The following is a 20114-nucleotide window of genomic DNA, read 5'->3' on the forward strand; positions in this document are numbered from 1 at the left end:
CAACAAAGGGCTGGTAACACCTTCTAGCTAAACATTCTTTTGTGACTTACATTTTCCTATACAGGTATGGTGATTAAAAGTGAAACAGGGGGATATCGTGTACGTGCATTCCTTCTCGACCCTTACGGGATCGTTGGTTCCGTGTAAAATGTTTTTTTTTAAAAAACACTGCCTGGCTGCAATGTAACCCTCAGGTCAGTTCTGTCTGTTTCCAAGCAAATGAGACATAAAGGGCACTGCGCTACAGCCTAACTATGTTACTCTGTCACAGCTATCTGTGCACTGAATTACCCCAAGGGGCTAGGTGTCTAAATGCGTGTGTCTGTGTAGGTAAGAAGAGGGGCAATCAGCACAAAAAGATTTACAAATTGCCCCGGGGTCATATGTGCTGCTCTGGTTAAGTAGACATCAATGATGCAGCAACATCAGCCTCTCAGTTTCATCTGCTGAGCCCCTGTAGTGAAACGAAGAGCGCTTGCATTATTGATGGTCTTGTCTTGTAAGGCAACGAAATTACTTGAGCTGCTGGTAAAATTACACCAGTCAGTCATACTGAAACATTTAGTTAAACTAAGTGCTTTAATCTGTCTTATTGATACCAGCCTGGAATTTGCTTACACCTGATACCTCACCACTTTCCATTTGTGTATTATACACCAATTAACCAGACGGTAGAAATCACTTACTCAACATTATGTAAGCCCCCATGACTGCTATCTAAACACTGCGATTGGTCAACACATGAACCCTTGAACTATGAAGGTGTCCTGTGTTGTGCCCACACCAAATCGAGTATCAGCTTGGAACTAATTTAGCCATTTGATCAGTAAGCCTGTGGCCTGAAATCAAATCTTCTTTAGCTAACCTCTTTCAAGCTGGTAGGTGAATTCAGTTTTGGTTATTTCTTTATAGACAGAACTCTCAAATTTAATCTCATATAATACCACTGGCTATACTGTAGTAGATTATCTGAATACTCTACCTGGCTGATGGTAAGTATAATCCTATCTGCAGCCTGCCGTACCCTTAAAACACACCCTGCAGCTGTTGCTGTGAGGAATGCATTCATGGTTATACTGCCCCATCAATTCAAGGCTAAACACTAACAACGCGTTTGCTACTAAAAAGAACTAGTTGGGCACCTTAGTGCGCACTTTGTTTCTTCCAGGAAGGGAGTTATAAAACATAGACATGAGTCATAAAATGCAGGTAGCCTAGATACAGCAGATCTTTGGGATATTTGCTGGCTATGGGAGTTATTGCCTTCCTGGATTGCACGCCTAGGAGGCAGAAAGCCATGTAATATGTGTGGTTGCCCCTGGCAACAGTAGTGCTACTGTAAGTGCACAGAAATGTATATGAAAAAGAAGCACCAAGTATTCTGATAAGGGAAAAGACAGCATGCAGTTTTAAAGGATTTGGTCTTTGGTGGTAATGTTTTTTCCTTAAATTGTAGAATTACAGAATCACGCACTTCGCTGCATGAACAAACGGATCAGAATAATTCATAGTCACGGTGTTCTAAGTAACACCTTCTTTTATTGCAGTGGATTTCTGTGTATTAGGACCCCTCTTAGGAGCCGTTCTGTTAGGTAAGTATACAATATCTTTTACAATTACCTTAAGAGTAACTATGATAAATATAGTGGCATTTAAGTAAAAGCATGCCATTACCTTGGCCTACAGAAACACTGTGAGGAATATTGGGAGTAATTTTTGATCAGGATATTTTCTTCAATGTGCATATAAAACAGTTACGTAGGACTGCTTTCTTGCATTTGCACAATATCTCTGAAATTGAAGTCCCAGAGTGACACTGAAAGGCTAGTTCATTGATTTGTCACTTCTAGGCTGGACTACTGTAATTTCTTATTACCAGGATGTCCTAAAAACTCCTTCGGTTGACCCAAAATGCTGCAGCATTCTCAGAAATCCAGAATCGAACCAATCATTATCCTTGAACAATCAGGCTCCATCTTACCTTAAAGACCTTGTATTAAATATTACATTTCAGCCCAATAGAGCACATCGCTCTCAGGCTGCAGGCTTACTTGTGGTTCCTATGATATTTAAAAGTAGAATGGGAGGGAGATCCTTTCAGGACCCTCTTCGGCAGAAGCAGCTCCCAGTTTGGATTTGGAAAACAGATACCCTCTCTACTTGTAAGATCAGGCTTAAAACTTTCTTTTTAATAAAGCTTACAAGGGTTGGATCAGGTGACCCTGAATCCTCCCTTATTGCTGCAATAGGCTTAGGCTGCTGGGGGCTTCCCATGATGCGCCGAGTCTTTCTCATTCTCTCAACTCTTTTCACTCACCATGTGCTAGGGCTGCCACAAACGATTATTTTGATAGTCGACTAGTCACCGATTATTTTTGCGATTAGTCGACTAATCAGATCATCATCCATTGGACGTAAAACGTACAGCTTAAGAGCAGATGCATGCTTACTGCACAAGCATGCATCTGCTCTTATATAACTATCATTAGCTTACAGCTTTAAGTGTGTAAGGTATGTGCTAACTAAAAATAAAGACAAGATGATAGTTTATTAAATTTTAATGAAGTTTGCAGATTGTTTCGGTGAAGTTTAATAAACTCCTTGCTATCTAAAATATAACAGGACACCGGAGTATATTCTCCAGCATCTCACACTTCTGATAATCAGTTGTCTGCTTGACGTTTATTCAGCTGTGTAAAAAATATAACTTTAGTCTCAGCCAAACCGATTTACTCAGGAACAAATAAAATACTAAAAAAAAAGCCAAACAATAACATTTTCAAGTTATCTGAGTGACTTAAATATATTTAACCTGAGTAGCGAAAGACGGCGGTGGGTTTGAAAACAATTTGCTGGGAGTCCGGTGCTCTCACGGGCTCTAGTGAGCCTTGCTCCCGGCTTAGCTTAGCTATCGAGCTAGTGACTAACAGACGTCTCCGAAAACGTCGGAGCGCTTTTGAAAATATGTGGTGTCTTGATAAACTGAGCAGATATTTGAGGTTTACACAGCTACATTCTCGCCTGAAAATATGTTAAACGTTTATTTTGTGACCCAGAACGAATAATAAGAGTAATATTAAAACTAACTAGCTGCCGCCATTGTTGGAAACTGAGCTGCGCTATGAATTCTGGGACACTGCTTCTTCTTCTTCGGGGTTTAACGGCAGCTGGCATCCTTCTACATGCAGTGCTGCCATCTTCTGTTTCAGTCTGTTATTACACTCTTAAATCCTACTACTTATTCCTGCGTCTTTTGTGATCTTACAAAGCTTCAAACGACGCGTCGACGATTAAATCAGTCATCGACGATTTTGATAGTCGACGTAATCGTGACTAGTCGACTAATCGCGGCAGCCCTAACCACTTTGCATTTAATCATGAGTTGTTATTAATCTCTGGCTTTCTTCCAGAGTGTGTCTTTTGTCCTGTCTTCCTCCCCTCACCCTAATCAGCCGCACCAGATGGCTGCCCTTCCTTGAGCCTGGTTCTTCCTGTTAAAAGGGAGTTTTACGTTCCCACTTTTGCCAATGGGGAGGGAGTGCAGCACTCCGAAGTTTTATGTAACACATGTATGAAACAGAAATGAGTGAGATTTACCCTGAGACTATTTCATACAGTTACAGCTTCAATGTCTTCCACAGAGTGCTCTATTTAAAGAGTATGACTAGATGATCTTGAACGGCAGTGTGACATATCTCTAGTTACAGGGGCCAGGCCATGCTGCTGCTACACTTGGAGGTCATGAATGTCCAGTAGGCAAGCAGGTATGTAAATGCAAGCAAGCGGTGGTTGATGGCAGATAGCTGATACTAGAAGCTGATAAAGAGGCCAGTGGGAGACCTCATAAACGTGTCATATAAGAGATGATATTCATCTCAAAATTTTGACAGGCCAATTAAAAATTGGATTTTAAAATAAAGCTCTTTTTTAATTTACTAAGTTAAAATGATAAAATTATCAGGCAAAAAACTAATTTACAGAATTGATCACTTTATGAACCATTTCAACTAGAACTTTAAGCACAAATGCCAAGTGGTTTAATAATGCAAAATGCAAAAAGAAGCAAAACGAATACAATGGCAAATTTCATGGACGCTCACTAAATTTCACAGTGTCTCGCTAGGATTAGTTTTTCTTTTCGGTCACGATTTATTTTGACAGGTACAGAGAAACAGCTGCTCGAACTGTGTGCACCTCTTGGCTTTGCCAAGACAGATGTAGTTTTGTTGATTATAGCCACCAATCCTACATTGCCCATCTGTCTGTGAACTACATCAGGACCCAGTCATCATTAATGCAACATTTGTATGCCAGTCGGGTTGTCTCTGAACTCCGTCCTACACAAAGTCACAACCTGTTTTTTAAAGATGTTTGGAGATTGCATTGGTTTCTATTGCTTTTGATACTAGTTCCTAATCAAATTTTTTGTAATAGTTATTTTATGAAATTCATTGTAAATGAAATCAAATCAACAGCATTGTCAACTTTCCATATAAACTCAGCAGCAATTTCATTAGGTATACCTGATCATCTGCTCATGAATGCAAATTCATCAGTCAGTCAGATGACAGGAACTTTAGCATTTAGCCATGAAAATATGTTCCAGAAAATAAATTGGGGAACAAAGGTGATTTAAATGATTCTGAACTTGGCATGGCTGTTGGCTTCAGCCGGGTCTGTTCAGAAACTGCTGATCCGTCTTTCCCCACACAGCCATCTCTAGGATATACAGAGAATGGTGAGGAAAAGACAAAATATCCAGTGAGCAGCAGTTCTCTGGGTGAAAATGGCTTGTTGATGTCAGCAGTAGAAGACCACACCGAGAGTCCCTCCTATCAGCTAAGAACAGGAAACTGAGGCTACAAGTTGCACAAGTTGGCCAAAGTAGGACAATAGATTGGAAAAATGTCTCCATTTCTGCTGTGACAGGTAGGTCGTAGGGTCAGAATTTGGCATAAGCAACACGACAGCGTTCTGCCTTGTATAAATAATTCAGGCTGCTGCTGCTGCTGGTGGTGTAATGGTCTTGGGCATATTTTCTCGACACACTCTGAGCTCCTCAGCACCACCTGAGCATTGTTTAAACACCACAGTCTACCTTAGTACTGTTGGTGATCACGCCTTTTATGACCAGAGTGTGTTCATTTTCTGATGGCTGCTCTCAGTAATATAACACGCCATGTCACAAAGCTCAAATCATCACAAACTGGTTTCTGAAACGTGACAATGATATTACTGTGCTCATCTGGCCCGCACAGTCAACAAATCTCAATCCAAAAGAGCCCCGTTGGCATGTGGTGGAACAGGAGGTTCAAATTATGGATGTGCAGCCAACAAATCTGCAGCAACTGTGTTATGCTGTCATATCAAAATGGAGCAAAATCTCTGAGTAATGTTTCCAACAATCTGCTGAATGTAAGGTTAGCTTAGACAAACCTTAAAGCCTCACTGACACTGATGGGATTCATTGGGTAATGCTGGTGGGGCAATTCATTTTTAAATACTGGTGCAAATCAGCTGATGCCATAAAAGCATCAAATGTGGTACACAGCACTATTTCAGAGAGACAATAAAGTCAAGTTTCCCTTAAGGGTTTCGGGAGAGAAGATCACAGAGAAATATTTTAGTCACTTTCACTAAAGGTGGCAACCAGTTATTCAACGGCAACACAAACAATGAATGAGTTTGCCACCTGCTGCTGTAGTAATTCAGCACTGAGTCAACAGGACTTAAAATTTGAATGGGCTTCTTCAGATAACCATTAGATTCGTTTATTAATGCAACTATATAAAGGCTGGTGACACATTCAAGGAAATAAACAAACCCTTTATCCTGAGGGAATCCAGTGGTTCGGGTGCGCTGTGGGGGCCATTCTCCTGCCATGTTTTGAAGTCATTTCTCTCTCGGAGAAATGGGCAGATGGCAAAGACTAGTGCACTGCCGGGAAGCTTGCCTCAGGTATGCTTTTATCCACACCTGACTAGGTGTGGCCAATTAGCACCAGCTGAAAACACTGAGACGATTAGAAGCTGCACAGGGACGTAACACCACCATAATCACCACATTTCTGAGATCAATATTTATATATGTAGCTATCAACGTTACTCTATAAAAGGCAGGATTTTATTTCATTTTTAAACATCTGGAGTATCTTTGTAGCTCAAGATGCTTGGAAAGTGATACTTCTCAGAAGAAATGTCAGTTTAATTTTTCATTTCCCCCTTTACAGACAGCTGCTTCATAACACGATATGGAAACATGGAAGCACTACAGCTGTCAAAGAGCGACACTGTTCGGGAAAGAGCGAGGTCTGGTTGGTGCAACTGCATATCGGTGGCACGTACTTCAGTTTAATGACAAGGAAAGCACTTCCTCGTCAACAAAGATGTAAGAGGCAACAGCTGGGCTGGGTTACTTACATCTGTATCGGGCCCCTTATCTGCCCCTGGGCAGGAGAACGTGACAAATTCATGGCATCTCTTGTGGACCACAAAACAGCAAACTGTGGGAGATGGGGAGAGAGAGAGAAAGGAGAGAAAGGGTTATGTTAAAATACAGTGTTTTATTATTAATGGATATACAGGCAGCAGAAAGACATGGAGCTCAGATAATACTAAGAGGAATTGAAGAAAGACTGATGTCTGGGCTAGGCTCCCTATCATGTGTCCAGATGGCCAATCCTGCCTGCAGGCTGACTGCTCTTATTGGACAGTACAGTGCCACCTCCTCACTGATATGACCGGAGCTAAGGCAGACACCACGTACACAAACTCACACTCTATATTATGCACATGAAGCACACCCAAGACAAACAGATTCACAGGCTGACAAAACTGTTTAACATGTATCCACAGAATACACATCCAGACTCACACACTTGAATGTATCTGCCTACACGCTGTCAGAGTCACTCTCTCGGTATAAAAGCCAGGTCACCGAGTGCACTGTAGTGCGCAGCCAAGTAAGCAACCGACTCAACGTGGAGAGCGGCGCCTGTTTCTGGTGCTTAGAAATTGGGAAACAGAAAAAAGAGACAGGCTGGGGAGGGTCTAATTGTGCAAACTGGATAGCACAATTGACAAAAACTGCACATTATGTCAATAGATGTCGAGGCTGCCCCTTGTTAAAAATAAATGTGTCTAGATAAATGTTATTTCTGCTTCTCTCTCCTTTCTAAACGCAAGCGAGCCCCTCTTTTTCTTCCTAGTACTTCCTAGTGTTTTCAAGGCTACTGCTTACAGAATGAGATGAAAGCATCTAAATTGGTGGTTTTCAATAGTCTTCACTTCACACTGAAAATCCCTGAACAGACTCCATTAGTGATTTATGAGAAATCAATGATGTGATGCGTTTTCAGAGACACGGCCCGTTTTTCAGTTTCACTTTTTTAATCTTTCAGCTGTTCAGCAAAGTAATGTGAATCGGGTCGTATCTTTCACTCATGCACACCCACCTCTCACCTCTCGTTATTTAACTGCATCCCTGTCAAACAGCTCTAACCAGGAACAAGGAACACATGACTGAGTGTTAAAAATGAGCTGTGATCATCCCCATAGCTAAGCATACATCTGTACACCACCCCAGGAGGTTTTTAAGTGCAGACTTTAAGCTTTATTTCAAGGGGTTTCAATGACTTACAGCCACTTTTATACATAATCTTGCATTTACAGAGACTTATAATACAAGAAATCAACATCAGTTTAAATATAATGATTGCTTGACTGCAAATGACTTCAGTCAAGAAGAGATCATCATCCTTGTGATGCTCCGCAAGGTCTTCACTAAAGCTGCTGCTTATTTCAGCAGCAACTTTCAGTTTTGTCTCCAGCGACTACCATCAGAAACTCTCATGTTCGTTTTGCCCTTTGCTTTGGGTCTGTATCCATTTGCACTGCAAAGTGTTGCCCAATTAGTTTTGCAGTACTTGGCTGAATCTGAGCAGAGAGTACATTTCAGAATTCATCCTTCAACTTCTATCGGCAGTTGAATAATCAATAAACACTAGTGACCAGGTTCCACTGGGAGCCATACATCCCCATGCCATTACCATAATTGACAGAAGATGTGGTATGCTTCAGATCAAAGCCGTTTCTCTCCTTTTCCATTACTTCTCTCTTTCCATTATTCTGGCAAAAGGCAATCTTGGTTTCGTATTCCCAAAGGCTTGTTTTCCCGGAGCTATGCAGGCTCTTAAAGATGTTTTCTGGCAAAGTCTTATCGGGGCTTCTTGTTCTTTAATGTAACCAGTGGTTTGCACCTTACTGTAAACCCTCTGTATTTACAATCAAGAAGTCCTTTCCTGATTGTAGACTTTGATATGCCTACCACCTTGGGAATGTTCGGATCTTGGTTCTCCCGTACATGTATTTGTTTGTTTATTTTTCCAGCCTAATGATCGTCTCCTCCATTTGCATTGACATCTTTTTAGACATCTATATTGAGAGTTCCAATAAAAAGATGTGAAATGCAAGTTTAACACTTGCAATCAACTCCAAATATTTTATCTACCTAGTTCGTCAGGAAATAAGAAGGAAACAGGCCTCATCGTGAAATGCAAATGCTTGTCAGTTGATTGTTCGATTAACTTTGAGCCTCCGAAAATTGGGACTATACATAACAATCGCTGTAATTCCCGAACAGTCAATACAATGGACTTGAAATTAAACTCGAGAAAATAATAGTACCACTAAGACTTGCTAAACTGTTTCTGTGTTTTATGCACAAACAGAATTTCAACTTGTCTGCTTGTGAGATAGAAAACCTTCTGACATTCTGGATTGTCACTGTCTGTCATCATAGCCGTCATTACATTTCATATGGTATTTTCTTTGCCGATATTTGGAATGTGGGTGGCAGACACCCAAACCAAACAGTGTCACAGAGACTGCTTGTGTCAATACCAAGAGTTTTGTTTTCAGTTTTGCCTAGATACCAGGTAAAACTGGTTTTAATTAAAGTAATATGGTCACAAATCACTTTCTCTACTGCATTTTTTCTATATACACTGTACTAAACAATAAAGAAAGTGTTATGCTGAAAACATGATGGTATTCACATGTGCTTTAATGATGGCAAATCAATACAGCCGCCCGCACACAGATATATCACACTACCACAACTTGACACCTTCCGGCCCCTCTTGTCTCCTAGGAGCTATCAGTCAGTACGGTCAATAGCCAACATGAAACCATGACCCATAACTCACACCACAGCCAACCCACAAATCAGACAGGTCAGTGATTTAGGACCTCCACAATTCATCCTGAGGTAAATAGCTGATAAGGACAAGGGACAAAGTCCCTTAAGTTCACCCTACGAACACTAAATGTCGACAGAATGTTACAGCAACTACTCCTTAACCCAGTCTTGTGTTTTGTTCTTCCACTGGACTTTCTTTAAAGGTTGTAGTTCGTTTGTTCTTTTAGCAGCCAGCATTCACCAAACGCCAAATCTTCTTTGGTCTGTTCATTCAAAATAAGTGCTGATCCTGTTGCTGAGCATATTTAACTCATAACGTAGTATATTTATGTTGAAAGACATTATGTTGTAGTTATCAAGTCCCCCACCTGAATGACCATATCATCTCAAATGAGGGCAGCTGGTGGCAAAAACACAAATTCATCTAAAAAACTTTTGAAAAATTCTTTTAAATAGGGTCTAAATTTCTACAGCGACATTTTTAAAGTTTGAATTTCGATTGTGGTTTACTCCTGTTCTCCTTTGTTGTTTGGTTTAGGCACCAAAACTACTGGTTTAGAATTAACATGAGATTATGGCTTGAGTTAAAAGGTACTCTTTCAAAAACACTGAATGGATTAGACCAGAGCAACGAGTTCCTCTGCATCAGCACTGCATATTTTGCATGTATTTCATCATTTCACTTCTTCTTCTTCTTCTTGTGTTTAATTATGACTTGTGCAATAAAGAAAATGCAAAACATATGTGCTAGTAGCTTTCGTCCGCTTTATTTTGGCACTCCAGCGATGCATCATTTTCAGATTCTTACATCAGTAAACTTGTTTAAGTTAAATTGTTTGGATCAAACTGGTCAATTTTTTATTCCTGGCAAAGAAAGCTGTTGTCTGCAACATACAAACCGATTGCTTTTTTCTGAGATTTCTATAATGGGGCTTGCATGTCGATATGAAGGGAAGGATAAAGGCGATGGTGTAAATTTGAGCAACAGAGGTGGCAGGCAATTAGTTTAGCAGAAACGAGGCAAAGGAGAAAAAAAGAAACGAGGCAAAGATTAAGAACATCAAAACTCGGTATCATCTGGTGTTCTCATTAGAGCGGAGTTGCTTCTGATCAGTTTTCCCAGCAGCATTTCTTTGAAGCAACACTTAAGCAGCTTGTTTCCATTACGTGGTTACGTGAAGGTTTGCCACGTGACTTTTCCAAATCCGATGTAAGATTTCATGGACTGAACCAAAAAAGCAGCTCAGTTGTGAAGATTTAATGACATTTGTTAGAGTTTTGTCTTCCTCTGACCTAAAAATTTCCTCACTCTCTGGAAAGGATTGTTCATTCTCTAAGTGTAATAGAGGTTTTTAAATCACTACTTTTTTCCCAAAAGAGAACATAGCTGAGATATGCTCCTACTCCCACTCTGGAAAATCAATTTATTCCAAACCGTTCTCAGGTCACAAGTTCATAGTAGCAATTTCCTGAAGTTTTCGTGAATGCAGGCAGGAAATAAGACGGAGGCAACGATTAAATTCACTGGGTTTTGGCTATGTGGATGCGATTTAATTCCAAGGCACCTCGCAAAAACAAAGTAACCCAGAGCTTTTAAATCTAATTATCAGGAGGCCATGCAGCCCACCGGTGGCCTTGACAAAGGCCTCTCTTCCTAGACTGGGAAGCATTTATTATTTCTATTCTTTTACATTTTTTTCCCATTTGGAACAGCAGAACTACTTTCACTGAACAATAACTCTGTGACAATCAGACTTATCATTAAAAAGGAACAATTTACACCTGGAAAAGACAAACGGTATAGATCAAATTGAGTTGGATTGAGATTTTACTCACTGTGTGATATAATTATACACGCCTTTCCTCTCAGTTTGACAATTGAGCGTCTGACAAAAACACTGAGCAATATGCCTCCATAATGTTGCCCCTCGAGAATAGAGAGGTCTCACAGGGAGCAATAGGCATTATGTAACGGGTAAGGAAGTACAGCTGACAAATATCGTCTCTGGTTCATCCAGAGTAATGAAACACCAAGGAAATAAATTAATCCAAACTGGCAGGAACTTGTATATTTTCACCTAGAGCTGGGCGATATGAGATTTTTTCATATCACGATATGTTTTTTTCATTTCAGTCGATAACGATATCTATCACGATATAAGCCAAATAACTATATTTGTAAGATTTAAATGTGCCGTTGCTCACAAGTAAAATGTGAAATAATCAGCAGCTTGTTTTGATTTAAATATTTATTTCTCATAATAAGTTCAACAGGGTAGATGTACTTAAGGAACATGAGACTTTTTCAGATAAATAAAGGCAAATATTGCAAACTACACAAAAGGCAGCCGCTAAAGCGTTTAAGTTTCAAAATAGAACAAACGAAACAGACTAAATTGTCAATTCCACTTAGAAACAAAATATTAATTCTAAAAATAAATCTTAGTTTGTTTTACAGAATAACAGACAAAACTGACCAACTTTTGTCAATATCAAATAAACTGAGAACTAAAAGGAAATTCAGTACAATACAGTACTGACCCACACATACAGTTCTTACACACACACTGGACTTTCTGGACTTTGGTTTTGCACAACACTGGTCACTATATTCTTCATTTCTGGTTAATACTTGTACAGCTGCTGTTATTGTGTATATATTTATTTATATTTAGATTTCTTCATACATTCTTATATAGTTCTATATTGTGTATTGTGTATTTTGTTGTACAGTTATTTTATTTTCAACTTTAATTTATATATTTATCTTTATCTTATTCTTCCCAGTTAAATTTACCCTTCATTCTAATTTGTGTTGTACAGTTATTTCATTTTTAATCTTAATTTATATTCTATTCCTTCCTAGTTAAATTTACCCTTTTTAATTTTTCATATTTATTTCCTATCTTATTCATAGCCTTTTCCTTTTTTGTTTTCTTTAGGTCACGAGCAGTTGTCCAAGCATTTCACTACATATCGTACTGTGTATGACTGTGTACGTGACAAATAAAATTTGAATTTGAATTTGAATTTGAATTTGAATTTTGAAATTCTCAATCTCTCCTTGTTGTATAGCTGAGCTTTTCAAACAGTTTTAACAGTTACTTTAGTCTGACAAAAGCCAAATGACGAATTAGCGCTTCCAGTCAGAGACTGAGGCTACGTCCACACGTACACGGGTATTTTTGAAAACGGAGATTTTCCGTTTTCGTTTTAAAAAAGAATCCCGTCCACACATAAAGGCAGAAATGAAGGAAAACGCTGCTATGAACATGCCAAAGCAGCAGGTGGCGCTAAATTCCTAACCGTGCAGAAATGTTGGCCAATCAGAAGTCTAGAAGCCTCGGTGGGAAAAAGTAAACAAAGCTGGGGCATAGAAGCAGAACCGAGTCGTATGTGTGGACGGACAGTAACTGTGTGTATATGTAAGCATTTAAACACTGCAGAGAGTAGAATTAACAGTATTGTAGAAATTCATTTCACCGAAACAATAACGTGGCGCACAGTGTGACGCATGCACCAGTTTATTGTATTTCCAGACTTGCTTTCGGCACAATTTACAGTGCACGCTACTCTGTTTTTTGTCAGACTTGAAATAGCCGAAATACCTTCCCACTACGGAACTTCTATGGCTCTTCCGTTCGACAATCTCTCCGGCATTGGAACCATCATCTGTTTTCTCTTCGGTCACGCTCGGTTGATTTTTCTAGTCGGCACACTCATTTCCTCCATTACGCGCTGGCTCCATTACCCGCTGGCTGCTTCCCAAACAAACACACGTGCGGCTTGGCACTTGTGCTGTACGTAACAAGTCACGCGACGTGACGCTGCGGCTGCGATTGGTTCGGCTCTGCGCTACTGAATTTGGCTGACCTTTTTTTTTTTTTTTTTTTTTTTTTTTTTTAAGAGGACAAGAGCGGCAAGGTCTATCGCGATAGCTTAATTTCTCTATCGAGTAAAAGTTATATCGCGATACATATCGTTATATCGCCCAGCTCTATTTTCACCTAAAAATAATTCCCAAACATACAGTGTTTCTGCCAGCAATATTTTATTCTAGTGAGCGTGGAACAGAATAAACCGTGTTACCACATGGATAGGTGTGATAGCGGAAATCTAGGATTGCATTATTTGCTACAAATAGAAACAAACAAACAAAAAAAGTACTGTGCTTATAGATATTTGTTTTTAATGAGTCTAGTACTAGAAGACTCATCCTAACACGGCACAACAACTAAAGGATAGCACGGTATCACTATATTTCAAAACTAATACATCTATGTAATAGAGTCCCAGCAGAAAACTGGGTCATCCTTTCAAAGTCACAATTTTATGTTCAAAAAGGACCTCGGAGTTACTTTAAAAAGGCTGTTGTGACATACACCCATGTCTAACCCTAACCATAACCATAACCCTAAAATTAAATGAAATTGTGTTGATACTAAAGATAAGATAATACCCTAAATAACTGGGGGGTTCTTTTTTGGGGGGGGTGTCCACTTTTGTACATTTTGACCTTCATTTCAAAGTTTCCTGACCACAGTAATTAAGTAGTCACACATTGACATGAATAAACTCTCTACCTGAAGTATTGGCGGTCGAAACAGCTACTGACTGTGGATGATAAAGTGATGTTAAACGTCAACAACACTCAAGCGGCTGCTTCATCATCAACACTATCACTATCATCCTAACTGTAAGCTGTCTGCATTACAATTGGCAGCATTGTGCATCACTGTCATACGAGACATAGCAGATCCATCAGAGGAGAATGGATCGCTTCTCATGTGAAGTGACAACATGAAAGAAAATATAAAATATTAACACAGACTTTAAGTGATCTACCCCTGATTCGACTTGGACCCCAATCGTTCTACCTGTTAAAGAGAGCTACTGTAGATTAGTGACACTGATTAAAATCCCTTTCTAATTCTCTTTAATGTCATCCACTGAACACCAGGAAACAGTAGTTACCTGATAAATCAATAAACCTTGTACTGCTTTGTACAGCAAAGTAAATTGCATTGAATGTGAATTTATGGCAGCATCAGTGAATACTTGCCTCTTACTCGGTTTTGACCTTTGAGTTCTAATTGAATACCTTACTGGCTGACTGTCAGTGAAATACAGGTAAAGTTCTCACAGACAGGTTTCTACATTTTCTTACAGTTTCATGTAAATATTGCAAAATAACTACAAAACAAAAAGTAGCACACTATTAAAGATCCACCAATTGTAAAATTCTGGGTCGATAGAAGTGCAACAAGCCTGTAAACCAAAAATAATTCAGCTGATAGTAAATTTACTTCCACGTTGTGATCTGTTTTAAAGTCTTTTAGCTCATCATCATGCAATTTTGCACATCTAGCCAATGTAAAATTGATGCGACAGGTAAATATCTTAAATAACTTACAACAGCAAATGCTGTCTTACATAGTCGACACGGACGATATCCATGGATCAGCGCATCTCTTTACACGACACCTAAAACTTTTTGTGCCTGTGTGGGGTTTTTTGTGTGCTCCAGCTCTTTTCACACAGTGCGAAGACATGCTTGTTAAGTCCACCAGTGATTTTAAATTAGCTGTAGGTGTGAATGAGAGTGTACAAGCTTATCTGTCTCTGCCTATTAGTCTGACAGAGTGGCAGCCTGTTCGGGATGTGCACCACTTCTTGCCCAATAAAAGGCGGGATACACTCAAAAAAATGAACTCAGCCTATCTCTGCTTTTACTAAAGTAGATTTTGTTGTTTGTTCTTAATAAACTCGATTTTGCAAAAATTCTTAAAGTGTTTGTGCAAATTTAATGAAATGTTGTTACTTTTTGTTGTTACACAAAGTCATTGAACTGTGTCAACGTAACATTGTTGAGTAAATTCACAGGTTTGTCCCTCTGCACATACTGCTGCGTGCAGAGCCCGCCTAAGTAAGGGCCAATGCGCATGCGCACCACCCTCTTTCTCAAGCTTGCTTTTTCTTCGCCATGTGGACTGGTTCAGCCGCATTTTTGTCCAAAAATCAGGTAAGAAGTCATTTTTCTTGTAAAGCCCGTCTACATATATATGTTCACACGTCAGTTAATGTCGCAAGTGCTACTAAGAAAAGAGTACAGGCAGGGTTTTGCCCGGTAAAGGTTTGCTAACGTGGACTTGCTGCACTGAGTTTCCAAATGATTTTGGAGGGGACTCCATTGCAATAGCAAAGCTCTGTTTTCAGCCCAAATGTAGTGTAGCGCTAGCGTCGGTATGCGTCGGTACAGGCAGCGCATTCGGTCCGGCACGCACTTTCGCGCCGAGTTTATACTCGGACGCCTGACTGCGTTGCACTTTAGCCAACAACAGTGGAGAAGCGCTCCTTGCTAGCAGACAGGTTAGGGTGTATTTTCTGTCTAATATTTCAGCTTACGTTTTGATGTAGCTTGCAGAAAGCATTTAGTAAGCTGGTGTAAGATGAACTGCATTAATGTTGTACAATGTCCATGGGATTTCTCACTCGACTTTTAATGTCAGATTACACACACATTTACACAATATGCAGTGGTGATGATGTAGATCAATAAATTCATTGTTGTAGCATACAATATTAAAAATAAAACTGATTAATATGAAACATTAACAATGTGCAAATTATTTAGTTTTTTCAGGGACAGTGTAATGAAAATGTCTTTTGTGCTTCTCCCCCAGATACGTTGATGTGGCAGTGCAAATTGTGCAAAAAAGTGGTGTCATCACGAGCTCTGTTATTAAAACACTACAGGTTAGTTCATAGTAGACAGCAGTATCCATGTGCCTATTCTGATTGTGTCTGTGTTTTCAAAACATGGAATGCTCTACATAGCCACTTAAGCAGATCACATACCCAAAGAACTCTAGACAAGTCTGTGAGTTTGGCAACATTTAACTGCCATTTGTGTTCCTGCTGCAACATAGCTTCAGAGCAGGAGTATTTTTCTCACATTAACAACCATCTAAAATGTAACGAGACTGTGCATTGCATGTTTGAGGGTTGTTCTTTCAAAACAAATATCTATGGTACATTCAAGTCTCATCGAAATAGGAAACACAATCCTTATACCTTAAAAGACTTTAAAATCGGTATTGCTAACACTATTGTAGGCCAAACATCAGCTGATGACAGTACAGACACTATTGTAGAAGAGGACATAAGTGCAAATATTGATCACGATACAACTACAAGTGAGACTGAAGATTTGGCAAATGTAATAGAACTTAATTTTGCATCTCTTTTACTTAAGTTGGAAAACTATTTTCATGTTCCCAGCATAGCAATTGACGAGTTGCTTTCAGAATTGCACTACCTGATAAGCTGTGCATCAGTGCCTTTGACAAATCAAGTAATTGTAGACATACTCAAGAATCATAACCTTTGTCTAGACCAGCCTGTTATTGAAGAACTGACAAAGGCAGTTTCTTTTAACCCTTTGTTAAAAGCCATAGAAAAGGACGGCACACTTGCCACTGCCTTCAAACGCAGACAGTATTACAGAAAACATTTTGAAGTAATTGATCCAATTGAATACATTCTCGATTCCCAAAGCAAGAGGACCTTTCAGTATATTCCTATTCTAAAATCATTACAGCAGATATTTAAACAAGAAAACATACTGAACAAATTTGTCACTAGCCACAATCAGAATCCTTTTGTAAATAAGGAAAAGTATACATCATATAAAGATGGTCTACATTTTCCAAATAATGAGTTTTTCTCAGGCGGTGAACTAAGAATCTCTATTTGTCTTTATGTTGATGATTTCGAAATTTGCAATCCATTGGGGACATCACGGAAAAAGCATAAACTTTGCTCAGTTTACTGGATTTTAGGTAACTTGCCACCAGGTAGTCATTCATCCCTCTCTTCTATTTATTTGGCTCTCTTGTGCAAAAGTGAGGACCTTAGGACCTTTGGCTATCCAAAAATATTTGAGCCACTTTTGCAAGACCTTGTCATTTTAGAGCAGCAGGGAGTGTTCATTGACAATTTAGGGGTCAACTTTAAAGGCACTGTCCAATATGTAGTGGCAGACAGCCTCGGAGCTCATGGATTGGCCGGTTTTGTGGAAAGTTTTTCTGGAGATTACTTTTGCAGGTTTTGTACTGCTACACGCTCAGAGATTGAATCAAAAGCTACAAATAGTGACTTTTCTCTGAGAACTGAGGAGCTCCATCGTGTACATAGCAACTGCACGTGAGACAGGGGTAGCTTGTTGTGGTGTGAAAAGCTCGTGTGTCTTGGCAGACAGTCTGTCTTTCTTCAAGGTCACTGCAGGATTCCCCCCTGATCTTGCACATGACCTTTTTGAAGGTATTGTGCCTTTTGAGATAGCTGAGTGCCTTCGAATACTAATAGGCAAGAAGTACATCACTTTTGAAAATCTAAATAGACTTGTTCAGTCATTTCCCTACAAAGGAGGGGATCAGACTAATCGCCCTCAGAAATTGCCTCACAATTTTCTTAGTAAAAAAACTGTTGGTGGCAATGCACATGAAAATTGGTGTTTACTAAGACTTCTGCCACTTATTATTGGACAACACATACCTGAAAACGAACCAGCTTGGGGACTTCTACTAGATTTGAAGGATATTGTTGAGCTTGTTGTGTGTCCTGTTCATAACAGTGACTCAGTTGCATACCTGGAGAGTAAGATTTTAGACCACCATCAAAGGTACAAAGAAGTATGCCCAGATAGAAGACCATTGCCAAAACATCACTTTCTGGCTCATTATCCCTCAATAATTCGCCATTTTGGTCCACTTGCCTTATTATGGACAATCAGATTCGAGGCAAAGCACACATTTTTTAAAAAAGTTGCTAGACACACAAACTGCTTTAAAAACATAACCCTGTCTTTGTCAACCAAACACCAGCTCATGATTGGCCATTACATGCATTCATCAGGCTGTAGCAAAGCCACTTTTGAGGTTTCACGAGTCTCGGCAGTCCCAGTAGAACTTCTCAAACGTGAAATTGCACATTGTCTTGCTGAAAAGTACCCTGACACAGCTGTAGTTAGCCTTGCCCAGAGTGTGTCTGTTGCGGGCATCTACTACAGGAAGGGCATGTTAATAGTACATGGATCACTGGGGGGTCTGCCAGAGTTTGCTGAAATCCTGCAGATGTGTATTTTGGCAGATTTGTTGGTGTTTATAGTAAAAAAAACTGAGCTCGTGGTACACTGAACACTATGGATCCTTCAAAATTGACCCATCTCCAAAGGAAATTTCTCTTGTTGCACATGAGGATCTGGTGGATTGTTATCCACTTTGTGACTACCAAGTCGGAGCTTCTCGCATGGTTACATTAAAGAGATACATACACTGTTCAGGTAATTTTAATGTCCATGTTGCCGATTTAATTTTTGTGCTGTATAGCAGTTCTTCTCAAAGTTTGGTTCTTAAAAATAGTTGGACCAGAACTTAAATCTACTCGGATATGTTTCAAGCCTTGTAAAAATACTAGAAAAAAAATTGTGCTGCAAAATTCTGAATACCACTAAAAAAATTAACTGAAAGTTAACTGAAAATGTCTTTAAAGTTTAGCTAAGTCAAATTTGCTTTTATGTTTTACAGAACGACACAGTTGCAATGAGAAGAGTGTGTACGCTGAAAGGACTTGCAGTCTACCTCAATGAAGATCCGAACAGCTTGATCAAAGAAGACAAGTTGGTTAGCACTTCACTGATCTTTGAAGTAAAATATTGTTTTATGCACAAAGTATTTAGTTAAAGTTGTAACAAGTTGTCTGCATTGATTGCACTTTGTGTTAAGCTACGGCTCTACAGTCTTTTCGGTCTGTCAACAAGTATTTAATATGCACTGAATGTGCTTAGTAAAGACAGGACTTTGTTGGATCATTTTTTAAATCATTTTAGTTTGACGACAAGTTGGTTAGCACTTTATACTGATCTACATTTTCTGCACAAAATATTCACTTGGAATTTGTAACAAGTTGCATTGATTGCACTTTGTGTTAAGCTGTTGTGCTTGGAAAAAAGTATTTTACATGCACTGAATGTGCTTATTAAAGGCAGGATTGTGTTTGATAATTTGGGTGCTGTCTTCATTTCTTCCTAAAAGATCTCCCTAAGATTTACTTAAAAATGTTATGTCAAGTGGTTCCACATAACTGCTTTAAGTAACTTTTAAGAAACTTTGCTATTTTGTATGGAAGTAACCAGTGTAAATGATTTATTTGTAATTGTATTGAATAGAAATTACTTAACATTTTTATGTAATTCAAAAGCAACAAAGTTATGTAGCAGCTACATAACAGTTTTACAAAGATATTACCTAACCAGGTTATGTCCTTCTAAAGCAGAAAAGTTATGTACCAGCTAAGTAACAGTATTACAAAGATATTGCCTAAACAAGTTATGTATGCTTAAAGCAACAAAGATAAGTATCAGCTAAGCATTGCAATTAAGTTACATTTAGCCAATACACTTACGTAAATCTAACTTAACAGTATTGAGTTCAAACTAAGTAACAACATTTCTTAAAAGTTACTTAAAGCAGTTGTGTGGAACCACTTGACATAACTTTTTTAAGTAAATCTAATGTTTTATTTTTTTGAGTGTAGGCTCCACTTCCAAAAAACGGTGAGTCTGATAAGTGGGTAAGAAAAATGATGACTAGAAGAATCAGACTAGTTAGTTCAATATTTACTGTCTGTAAGGTAAGTTAAACGCATGGTGGTTCAACAGATTTTAGTTCAGCTCCCAATAAACCCAAATATTACTGCATACCATGGAACAGCAGCATCTTTTATGAAACCAATCATTTCAGACAGCCTTGCCCTGACCAGCAGCAGTGGAATATGGCTTAATTGCCCTTTTCTTAAGAAAAGCTTTTTAAGTAATAGCTTTTGAAAATACTCAATTCTTAAGCAAAGAGTAGGAG

At 39.0% G+C, this 20114-nt stretch overlaps 2 protein-coding genes across 5 annotated transcripts in view; one reads left to right on the forward strand and one right to left on the reverse strand.

Moving 5' to 3' along the window:
* prkcaa (protein kinase C, alpha, a) overlaps positions 1-20114 on the reverse strand; it is a 155095-nt gene that overhangs the window by 83316 nt on the left and 51665 nt on the right. The window contains exon 3 of one of the 2 annotated variants that reach the window (XM_080880165.1): positions 6420-6502. In XM_080880165.1, the coding sequence (XP_080736291.1) occupies positions 6420-6502 (83 nt within the window). Of the gene's footprint in view, positions 1-5824; positions 5959-6419; positions 6503-20114 lie in introns of those variants that run through there. The other variant, XM_080880166.1, reaches the window with a different exon arrangement.
* LOC308395791 (uncharacterized protein) lies at positions 15046-19799 on the forward strand. 3 transcript variants are annotated; one of them, XR_013971469.1, is made up of 3 exons: positions 15046-15220; positions 15882-15954; positions 18786-19251. XR_013971469.1 is itself a non-coding variant. In XM_080880773.1 (2 exons), the coding sequence occupies exon 1, from the start codon at positions 16193-16195 to the stop codon at positions 17405-17407; it is 1215 nt and encodes a 404-aa protein (XP_080736899.1). In that variant the 5' UTR covers positions 15961-16192; the 3' UTR covers positions 17408-18541; positions 18786-19799. The 3 variants fall into 3 exon arrangements, 1 of the variants encoding a protein (XP_080736899.1); XR_013971470.1 differs by lacking the exon at positions 15046-15220 and adding an exon at positions 15350-15567 and having other exon boundaries at positions 18786-19256; XM_080880773.1 differs by lacking the exons at positions 15046-15220; positions 15882-15954 and adding an exon at positions 15961-18541 and having other exon boundaries at positions 18786-19799.

The sequence above is a fragment of the Rhamphochromis sp. 'chilingali' genome, assembly GCF_963969265.1.
Source record: "Rhamphochromis sp. 'chilingali' genome assembly, chromosome: 4".
Taxonomy (NCBI): domain Eukaryota; kingdom Metazoa; phylum Chordata; class Actinopteri; order Cichliformes; family Cichlidae; genus Rhamphochromis; species Rhamphochromis sp. 'chilingali'.